An 11,147-nucleotide genomic window follows, 5' to 3' on the forward strand; every position below is an offset into this window, starting at 1 on the left:
TTTATCCAAAGCGACTTACAATTTATAACCTATAGGGCATGTTGTGATCTGTGGGGGAAACCGGAGTACCCGAAGGAAACCCACGCATGCATGGGGAGAACACGCAACTCCACGCAGAACGGCCGCAGCCAAGTTTCAAACCAGCAACCTTCGTGCTACAAGGCAACAGTGTTAACCACTGCGCCACCATGCAGCCCAAGTACATATATATATATATATATATATATATATATATATATATATATATATATATATATATATATATTGGATGTGACTTCTGCTTGGACCATTGCCTGCAGCCCCCAAGCTGCAGACTGCAGAGACTTTGTATAGAATGGTCTTTTATTAATGTCTTCTTCGTCTTCGTCTTCCTCCGCTTATCCGGGTCCGGGTCGCGGGGGCAGCATCCCAACTAGGGAGCTCCAGGCCGTCCTCTCCCCGGCCTTGTCCAACAGCTCCTCCGGCAGGACCTCAAGGCGTTCCCGGACCAGATTGGAGATGTAACCTCTCCAACGTGTCCTGGGTCGACCCGGGGGCCTTCTGCCGGCAGGACATGCCCGAAACACCTCCCCGGGGAGGCGTCCAGGAGGCATCCTGACCAGATGCCCAAACCACCTCAACTGACTCCTCTCGATCCGGAGGAGCAGCGGTTCTACTCCGAGTCCCTCCCGAATGTCCGAGCTCCTCACCCTATCTCTAAGGCTGAGCCCGGCCGCCCTACGGAGGAAACTCATTTCGGCCGCTTGTATCCGTGATCTCGTTCTTTCGGTCATTACCCAAAGCTCATGACCATAGGTGAGGATTGGGACGTAGATCGACCGGTAAATCGAGAGCCTGGCTTTCTGGCTCAGCTCCCTCTTCACCACGACAGATCGGCTCAGCGTCCGCATCACTGCAGACGCCGAACCAATCCGCCTGTCGATCTCCCGATCCCTCCTACCCTCACTCGTGAACAAGACCCCGAGATACTTAAACTCCTCCACTTGAGGTAGGACCTCTCCCCCGACCCGGAGTAGGCAAGCCACCCTTTTCCGGTCGAGAACCATGGTCTCAGATTTGGAGGTGCTGATCCTCATCCCAGCCGCTTCACATTTGATGTATAATCAATAATTATAAATATTGAAGAAAAGCCCACCATTGATGTGCCGACCGAAGCAAAAACAAGGTGGGTTGGATATTGTATATGTATTATTTTGTTTTACATAAACAAATTTTAAATCAAAACCTGCACAGTTTCATAAAATATAATAAATTGCTTATGCCATATTAGGAAAAGTATGAGTAATAAATAACGTGTAATCTTTATTTACACAACAAAACAATCATCCCCTTTTATCACAATTCAAATAAGCAGATTAGTTTCCATGCCTGGTGAGGTTTGACTGGATAGCACATGGGTTTGTCTGAATACACACAGATCTTTAGTGTGCAGTAAAATACACATTAGCACAACAAGAGTCAGATTTTTGTCCTTTCTGTGAGGTTAAAGCTACTAACTGATTTAATGACTTTTTATTCTCTACAGGTCTTCAGATTCTGGCGCACTGACGGGCTCCAGGATGATAGTGGGTACGATGAGATGGGTGCCCTCCGATATCCAGCCCTGGGCCGTCCTGTTGAACGTGGGTCTCTTCATCCTCGGGTCGCTGAGCTCTTGGTACTGTGGTGGGCTCAGATCCACCTCAGGGAGCTTGAATTTGATTCCTCTAGGAGCTTTGCCAAAGCCTCCATAAGGAGTGGCAACCCTGCAAATGAGATCAGCGTTGGAGTTGCACCGCGAGCTGTACTCATCCAAGTATTTCAGGGTCGTTTTCTCACCGGTTGAAGCTTTTGTATTCAGGGAGCTCCAGCCGTGCCTCTGGGTCCGGCATTCTGAGCTGGATCAAGTCGGCGAGGTTTGGGTCACTGAGGATGGCCTGCTCCCACGGAGAGTGATAGGTTTTGTGCAAAGTCGTGTTTTTCTCTGCACTCATTTCTGTGAGAAATAGAAAAACAACACCTTGACTGCCACAGGGACTTCAGATGCAGCAGTTTTCTTTAGGATTTTTTTCATTTTGTAACCTGAATATTCATTGTGGATGTGCTTAAAATAGATCCTGGGCTTTGAAAAGACTTAACACAAGCAGCCTGCGTGTCCATCACCACAAACAAAGGATTTAAAATAGCATTTTTAGATTATATAATCTGTTGAGACAGAACGGTGTGCTACTGAAGCGCAGGTGCTGTGTTTAAACTCAGCTGTGGTCAAAGCAGCACTTTAATGATGAAAATGAGCTGCCATGAGGAAGATTTTAGCCTCATTTTGACAAATGAAAACAATGCACATGTTCAGTATTTGTTCAAACCATGACATTAAAGAACATCCTTACCTGAAGTTGTGTTTTCTGCAGCGTTTGCAAGAGTTTCTGGCTCCACATTTATTTCCATTGCGTGTGTATTCTGATTCAAAATGTCATTCTGCAAAAGAGAATAAGAACGTTTACATGTGTGGCTCACTGTAACACACTGGCCATGCACTCAGACGGGAGCAGCTCCCTGGAGCAGTGGGCGCCTGCAGCAGCCTCTCAGAAGAGTTTAGGCACGTGGCTCAGCCATTGTTCATGTGCTGTAGCACCTTTACTTCCAAAAATATGTGAAGTGATGCAGTTCATCTAAAGAGTGTGCAGGAGATGTTTCAGTCCACTGCAGGAACTTCAAAAAAGGTAAGGTTTGTGCAGAATGGTTACTCATCCTGAAATTGTGAGCAATAAAAACGAGATGGACTTACGTTCAGGAGGGAGTTCGCTTCGTTTTGAATACTTTCAAACGTGTATTTCTCAGACCTCCTCTGGCGCATTTTGAAAAGTCGAGAACCTCTGTTTGAAAGCAGCGACAACTCCTCCAACATGATGTCTTTGGGAGTGCTGAGCTTTTTTCCGAGATCCATGATGTTCCCTAACAGGCGGAGTGGGGAAAAAGAAATCTTACAACATTTTAACATTTAGACAGCATTACTGAACAAATAAACGTTGTGTAAGAAATTAGGGGTTTATGCAGAGTAGGAACGCTCATCCTGGGCTAGTAGGGATGTTCCGATCCGCTCACATGATCGGAAATCGGCCCCATCACGTGGTTTCAGACTGATCGGGACCCAATTCCCGATCCGGACTCGGATACAGGGTTAAATTACAGGAGAGCAATTGGTTCTCCTTAAAGAGCAAGTCACCCCTTACAAGAAGCGTACATCACTCCCACTTCATGTTTGAAAAATGCAACAAATGCTGTTGCTAAGCAGACCGAGAGGGTGGAGCCACTAACAAATACACACACTCACGACATTGTGACATCATAATGTACCAGTTTACATCATAGCATACCTCTTAGCCAATAGCGGTGGCCAGGGCCGGAGTGGGACACATTTTCAGCCCTGGAGTTTCAGACCCCAGACCGGCCCACTTAACGAATTATTATTAAAATCATGTTAGAACTTTATATGTATAGTCTACAAAAGCACACTACTCGGTAAAGCCTTGTAATTCAGTGCAAGAAAGAGTTGCTTTACAATGCATATTTGAACATCAGTGCACATCTCCAACATTGTTCTTTACAACACATTCTCTAACAATATAACAATCTACCTTCTGTTCAAACAGCTGTTCTGAGATTTTCAAACCTTTAAAATGAAATGACTCAGCACTCCCTTTCACACTTTTTCCAGTTTCCCTAGACTCACCTGCACACAATTAAAATAATCATCTGTAAAGCTTTAGCACATTTGATATGGAAAACACATCTTTGTAACCAATTAAAATATTTTCTATGGCAAAATATGCAGGCTTATTTAATTTTACTTTCATTCTAATAGCGATCTGTTGTGGGCTTTGTGCATTTACTAATAAAAATACAACAGGTCACTACTATTATTTGGACATTAAAATTATTATAATGAAACTGATGTTTGCTTGTTTGCACATGAGTTGGCTCACTTTCTATCCCAACAGGAGCAATACCCTCACTGCTGGCTCCTGGCTCTTCTTCTGACACTACATTGTGTGAAAATGGTCACAATTCAGCATTCATTTTCCTTTTTTACACACTTTCTGATCAATGCTGATTCATCTAGTATTTTAGAACACTTTCATATAGAGTCAGGATAGTTTTCATCATATAAATTTTAATAATATTCAGTTCACTGACTCAATAAGTAATCCTACCTGTACATGCCCGCTCTGGAATGGTGGGTTTCTGCCTGGTGCTTATTAGGCCTACTGGATCTTGTGTTTGACTCTGAGGGGCTACAAGACAGTTTGGTGGCATCAGTCACATCATACTGTTAATTATATTACATAACGTTATGTCATGACGCCATATAATTCATTATTGATGCTTAATTAACTTGAATGGTGATTTGCAGCCGGTAAAGTTTAACATCTTGACTTGCCTTACCCGTTTTATCTTCATTTGAAGTTAAAGACCGCGAGCTTGTTTGAGAAAAAAAAGGTGCTAATTTTTGCACATTTATCTGCATCTGTTTCCAGCGCTTTCCTCTTTTTAATTCTTGCCTTCTCCGCGCCACCCTTGCTCTTTCTACTTTCCATCTTTCCGTCAACTGCGTGGTCACGTGGTGCGCACAGGCGCATACAGGGGAAAAAAAACAACGAGCTGCAGCCTGCAGGTAGAGACAGCCGGGAGGAGCGTATGTGATCAGCCCGGCGGCCTCAGTGCCATGACTGAACACCGGCACCAAAAAATAAAAATAAAATGATAAAAAACAAAAACGAGAGCACCGGCCGCATGCGGCCCAAACATCGCGCGGCCCACCGGGAATTCTCCAGACCCTCCCGATTAGCCACTCCGGGCCTGGCGGTGGCAGATTTAAATTCAATTGCAGTGCAGAGTTTTTACCTGACAACGGCACAACACTGACAGTTTTAGACAGAAAATTTTAATTTGAACTTAAATGCACTAAAGTGCAAAACTATTGACTACACGTGTCTGCAGCACAATTAGACACGCATTTATTTAGTTTATCAGAAAAAAATAGTTGATTTGGGGGTGACTTGCTCTTTAAAGGTTGTCAGGCTCCCCTGATGCCCTTAACTTACACACCCAGAAGGAGCACAAATGAGATCCAGTTTCTGCCTATATTATATTATTTATATGAACTCAGTAGCGGACATTGAGCAGACATGCAGAGAGCAGCATCAGACCGCTGATTATTCATGAACTCCAGCTGCCTTCTGCACACGGCCACAGTCACATTTTCTAAGTTTCTAAGTGGCGTCACCAAAAATATATAATTAACACACAGTCGTTCGTGTCCGTTCATTTTCTCTCTGGTAAGCTCTGTCTGTATTACCAGACAGAGCATGACGTGTGGACGCGCTCGCGCTGCTGCAGCGCTCGTCACTGGCGCAGCCGGACAGCGCAGCGCACACCACTTTTTTGCGGTCAATAGATCAATTTGATCTGCTAGTTAAAAAGTTAGTTGTGAGGTGAAAAAGAAGGAAGCAGGCAGGAGTTTTTCTGGAGGAATGGGTGATGCAGGATGATCAGAGACGGACAGGACAGGAAAATGGCAAAATATAAACCAAGAAAACAAAACAAAAAAATTAAATGTAGGTAGATTTATCCCACTACACGTTTGTACCAGTATAAAACAATAATTTATCAGCACGTAGTATTTATATAGTTGATTCAATTCAGATCATCTTCAAAACTCCGTCCCATGCCCAGGGACGTATCTAAGCATTTTGGGGGCCGAGGCAAAATAGACCCCTGCCATATTTTAAGTTGAAGTGCTGTCTGTTTTTATATTAGACTTTTTGTATTTGCAATAAAGTCCAAAAGGGACGAATTTATGTTATTTATTACTTGACTGTTCAAGCTCTCACAGAAGTGATCTGTTGTTAAAAAGTAAAATAAAAAGGTAATTAAATAAAAAATTAGGAACATTCTGGAACTGTCTCTTCCTTTTCTTTTTTTTATGTATCAAAAGTATCAGATTGGGACTCGGTATCGGCAGATTCTCAAAATCGAATGACTCGGACTCGGACTCGAGGGCAGCAAAACCTGATCGGGACCAAAAAAGCCTGATCGGGACATCCCTACTAATAATACTTAATTTGAACCGTTTTTCTATGTGGGAAATGATTATGCAACATATTTTTTAATAACTTTCAAAAACAAAAATCAGGTGCCAAATTTGTCTTTATTTTGGATTTTCATGTCTTCCATGCAGGATCAGAATTCCACATAGATTAACCTGGCCTAGAGTGTCCGCCCTGGGAGATCAGGGTTCAAATCCCAGTCGGGTCATGCCAAAGTGGGACCAAGTGCCTTTATGCTTGACACTCAGATATAAGGGGTTGGATTGGGGGTTAAACTTGAGTTAATTCCCGAGTGCAGCCACAGCTGCAGCTCACTGGACATTAGTACGGGTGCAGGTATACCTTTGAGTCAGTGAAGTGGAAGAGAGAAAACTCACAATAGAGTCCGTTTAGAAAAATCATCTAAACTCTTTTTACATGATCCTTACATGCTGGAGAAATAATGGTTGTACTCACTTATTAAAACCTCAGAACCATGATGACATCCATCCCCAGGATGAGAATTTAGTAAAACCTTTTAATGAACTAATGACTAAATAAATGGTTAGGGTTTTCTTTTGGTGATTCCTGGATTATAACCTCACAAATTATAATGTAATATCAGATTATGTTATTATGGGTTAATTATGAACGTGGCAAAAATAAAAATTTACCCTCTTTTTTTTCCAAAACGTAATGAAAAAAAATAACTGGACCCAATGCCTCCCTGCTTGACACTCATTTTAAAGGGGTTGGATTAGGGGGTTAAACCACCAAACAGTACCCGATCGCAGCCACACCAGTGTGTGATGACCAATGGGACTTTAACTTTTGACTTTAAACAAGACAGTAGCCGAGGTAATGAAGGCATGAACAACAGTCTCAAGATCCTGAAATGGCTTCTGCCATCCATGCCTTGACGTCTACCAAACAGTCCATTAAATTTCCTATCGAATGGTCTCTGGTGCCATCTAAATGTGACAAGGTGAGCATCCTGTCACTGTATCCTGATTGATCATACGCCCTGGCATCTTGGCTACAGGGATGTCCCTTTGGCTTACTGGTTAGCGTGCATGACTCTCATCTTGCCACATTTGGCATTGTTGGCAGGATCCATGTAGTACTGTGAAGTAGGTCCATGGATTGGAAATTTGTGGCACCCTGCGTGCGGCAACCCGGTATGTGCTTGTGGAAAGAGGGGGGAAGATGTGACAGGATGAGCATCCAGTTAGCGCGCATGACTCTCACCCGGGAGTCTGGGGATGAAATCCCGCCCAGGCTCTCGTTTCTCTACCTTACCACACAAAGGTAGATATAATTGGTAGTTGTCAGCATAAAGGTGGGAGCCAATTCCATAATTCTGCAGGATGTCACCCAGTGGCAAAAGATAAACCGAAAGCAACATGGGTTCTAGTATCGAACCCTGCGGGACCCCCCAAGGCACATGAGAGAAGGTGGAAGAAAATCCAACCATTGTTTCATAAATATATGATTAAATGTTGGTCAACTGTTGTCATTTTCCTTATTTTGGATGCAGCTTATCAGATCAGTCCGACCCTTGCTTTGGACTTAGACAGATAGCTTAAATTTACACTCAAGCCCTCTGGTTTATATCTGACCTCTGGAAAAGTTTTGGGGAAAAGAGATTTTTGTGAAATAACATTTATTATAACATCCAAAATTCCCTTTTTTTCAGCTTTGTTGTCACAAAACATTGTCATCAAGAATTAGTATTGGGCTCAGAATGATCCCCAGCTGTTGCAGACCTTCATGTTACCTCAACAAAAACCTCCCCTCACCCACTAACACCCCCACCCAAAAATAGACTTTAGAATAAGAACACAGACAAAGGATTAGCGACCCCGGGTAGTAAATTACCCCGTTTATTTCTGGTCTCTCCTGGGAGGCAGCCCTGACATGTTGAACTCTGATCAGAATGACTTAAAGAGCTCCATTTCCTTGTGCTTTGCTGTGTAGAACACTTTTTTTTAACAAAAAGAGACAGTGATAAGGAGCCAAAAGCATTATCCTTCAAGTGTGTCATAAAATAAATATGCCTCATCTTCATTTTTAAATCAAATGATCACAACACACTGTATGATCCATAAAGCCTAAACTTTAATCTGTACAGAAATGCTTCCCGCAATAGGGGTCGTGACCCCACTTCGGGTCTTGAGATGATCTCCGGAAATCAAACCAAAGCATAATTCCATGTTTTCACCAGAACTGGAGTCAGCGGGTCAAAGAAATATCCACAAATAAACTTGCAGTGGTCAGTGAAGCTGAGCACAGATCTTAATGTAAGACTACCAAATGGCACGCATGGTGTGTGTTGCCTTGGGAACAAAAAACATACTTTCATGCAAAATATAACCTAGCGGTAAGTCTCATGAGGTTACATGCAGCCACATTTATTTGATCTAAAGATATCAGATGATTCAAATCCTTCTTCAGGAGACTCGTTACCTTTGTCTGTGTCCCTGTTGTGCGACCTGTATCCTTGACAAGGGAGACACGGAGGCTCAGGGGTCAACCTACAGCATGCAGCGTGATCGTCCCTGATCTTCACACTCCCAAACACTAAAGCCAAACTCTGGGTGTGCGTCTCTGTCTGTTGTGAGTGGAATGCAGCTTACATCAATAGGCTAAATTTAACCTCCCAAACACTCATAACCACTCTCAGACACCACGGGGCAAGGATAGCAGGCGGAGGAGATAATGGGCTGTAAAAAGATGTGCGGATTATTTTATAGGGATGAAGATTAGCAGTTAAAGAGAAATTGTTTTGTTGTTTCTGAATCAGAACTCTTCTATTCTATTCCACTACTCTTCTTCTATTGTTTATACAATGAAGTGTTTGATGGGATTTTGCCAAAAAAACATGTTATGATTATTCTAATTCAGACATTGTTCTAATTATAATACTGAAGACACAAAATATCTGATGGATTCTCTTGCAAAATGAAATTCAGCTGAATGAAACTGAGTGGAGTCTGTGTTTGACAGCACAATTTAAAACTGGTAGTAGCAAAACTATTATTTAAAATTGTAAAAAAAAAAAATTCCAAAGGAAACAGAAATCGATTTTATATATTAAATAAGAATAAAAAGTGGGATGTGTTTTATGAATTTATTATGATTTTTAAGTGGATCATCACATGTTTAACCAAAACAAAGAAAAGCAAAGAAAAAAACAACACACTTAAACAAATTTTACTTTTCAGTTTGTGTTGAAAAAAATGCAAAAATAAAACAGCTTAAAGGTGCATTATGTAAGAATGGTGTAAGAATGACACCCTGTGGTCAAATTTGGTTACTGCAGTCCGTTTTCTAAACGCCCAAGTGGCTTTTTCACTGCCGTTCCATGAGCTTCACGCCTGTTGCCAGTTACGGACAAATACCAGAAGATTCTAGCTGACAAGTGATGGCGAGCCTACACAGTCAGTTGATAAGTAGATAAATACATTTCACTGTAATATTGAGTTGTTGGCAATTGAAAACGTAGCTTTAAATCTTTTTAGAGCCCACAATTTTTTCTAATTCCTCATTAGCATTGCTAGCTCAACATTAGCCTCCAGCCTTTTTTACCCGATATTACAATAAAACAAAAAGGATGTTGTGGCTTCTTAGGGTTACAAGAAATAACTTCTGGGTCGCTTCTGTTACTAGCTTAGGATCCGTAAAAAAGGACATGTCAAAATGAGTGTGGAATCATAAATGTCGGTGCAACAACGTTAGCCAGAGCAGACTCTGCAATCCCGCTGGCTCACAGATTGTTATTAGAGACTTAATCTTTCTTTGGCCATTTTGAAGGGAGAAAACTGACAATCCCCTAGCTGGCTAAAAAGAAAATCTGTTCCAATTTAACCTTCTAGTATGATTGAGATGTTTGACTGTCTAATGATGATTACATGTTGTACTGTTAAATAAGAAAACTGCAGATTTGAACGTTTAATCTGCCCTGTGAAAGTTACACATTACACTCTATTGTACTTTACAGATGTGCATGCAGCAGTTAAAGAGCAAGTCACCCCCAAATAAGCTTTTTTTTGCTGATAAACTAAATAAACGAGTGTCTAATCGTGCTGCAGACGCGTGTCATCAATAATTTGGCACTTCAGTGCATCTTAGGTCAAATTTAATATTCTGCCTAAAACTGTCAGTGTTGTGCTGTTGTCAGGTAAAAACTCTGCACTGTATTTTAATTTAAATCTGCCACCGCTATTGGCTAAGAGGTACGCTATGATGTAAACTGGTGCATTATGATGTCACAATGCTGTTGTGAGCCTGTGTGTGTGTGTGTATTTGTTAGCAGCTCCGCCTTCTCGGTCTGCCAGGCAACAGCATGTGTTGCATTTTTCAAACATGAAGTGGGAGTGGAGTTAGACTCTGGTAGGGGGTGACTTGCTCTTTAATCGTTCCAATTACAATGCAGCAAAATCTGTCGTGTAAATTAAGGGGAAACTGCTGTTGCTTTATGTTTTACTGAATGTGCCGCTTTAGGTCCTTCCTGCGTGGAGTAGCATGTTCTTCACATGTATGATAGTTTTCTCTCAGAGTAAAAACACACATGTTATGTAAGCTGACTAAAGGAATGTTTAAATGTGATGGACAGGTGATCCATCCAGGTGATATATTTAGATTTGATCCAATAAACAGTGCCCATAGACACCAGTGTCCCATCACCTATAACTGGGTGAGGAACAGAAATTTACAAACATAATTCAGAAAATGTGCTTGGGTTCAGTGGAAAATGATGTCGTCACACAGCACAACACAGTGTTTTTTTTTTTGTTTGTTTGTTTTGCACTTTCCAGATTAACACAAAAACACAGTCGAGGTGCATCATCTTGTAAATATAAGTACATGTGTGACAGTGCGAGTATCCTGTCACTGTGACCCGATTGATCATGCGCCCTGGCTACTTGGCCAAGAGGATGTCTCTTTGGCTGACTGGTTAGCACACATGACTCTCACCCGGGAGTCTGGGGATCAAATCCTGCCCGGGCCATTGTTTCTCCACCTTGCCACACGTGTATACACTCGTTGTGCAATCAGCATGAAACACAACACCAATTA

At 42.0% G+C, this 11,147-nt stretch overlaps 1 protein-coding gene across 3 annotated transcripts; it reads right to left on the minus strand.

The window, feature by feature from the left end:
* Window positions 1-1,289: 1,289 nt before the first annotated feature.
* myoz2b (myozenin 2b) lies at window positions 1,290-8,735 on the minus strand. 3 transcript variants are annotated; one of them, XM_070552635.1, is made up of 6 exons: window positions 8,535-8,688; window positions 4,194-4,274; window positions 2,768-2,934; window positions 2,370-2,457; window positions 1,819-1,975; window positions 1,290-1,745 (listed from the first exon to the last, which is right to left on the minus strand). In XM_070552635.1, exons 3-6 carry the CDS (start codon window positions 2,924-2,926, stop codon window positions 1,520-1,522), a joined length of 630 nt encoding a protein of 209 aa, XP_070408736.1. In that variant the 5' UTR covers window positions 2,927-2,934; window positions 4,194-4,274; window positions 8,535-8,688; the 3' UTR covers window positions 1,290-1,519. The 3 variants fall into 3 exon arrangements, with proteins under 3 accessions (XP_070408736.1, XP_070408735.1, XP_070408733.1); XM_070552634.1 differs by lacking the exon at window positions 8,535-8,688 and adding an exon at window positions 4,426-4,848; XM_070552632.1 differs by lacking the exon at window positions 4,194-4,274 and having other exon boundaries at window positions 8,535-8,735.
* Window positions 8,736-11,147: the final 2,412 nt, after the last annotated feature.

Source organism: Nothobranchius furzeri, chromosome 6 (genome assembly GCF_043380555.1).
Source record: "Nothobranchius furzeri strain GRZ-AD chromosome 6, NfurGRZ-RIMD1, whole genome shotgun sequence".
Taxonomy (NCBI): domain Eukaryota; kingdom Metazoa; phylum Chordata; class Actinopteri; order Cyprinodontiformes; family Nothobranchiidae; genus Nothobranchius; species Nothobranchius furzeri.

Excerpts from the sequence above, each read along its gene's own strand:
- myoz2b (XM_070552634.1), bottom strand. The coding sequence starts at position 4,507 with ATGCAGATAAATGTGCAAAAATTAGCACCTTTTTTTTCTCAAACAAGC. Across the intron at positions 4,275-4,425 it reads TTCAAATGAAGATAAAACGG|CCCCTCAGAGTCAAACACAA; the intron begins GTAAGGCAAGTC and ends ACTGTCTTGTAG. Across the intron at positions 2,935-4,193 it reads TCCAGAGCGGGCATGTACAG|GGAACATCATGGATCTCGGA; the intron begins GTAGGATTACTT and ends TCCGCCTGTTAG.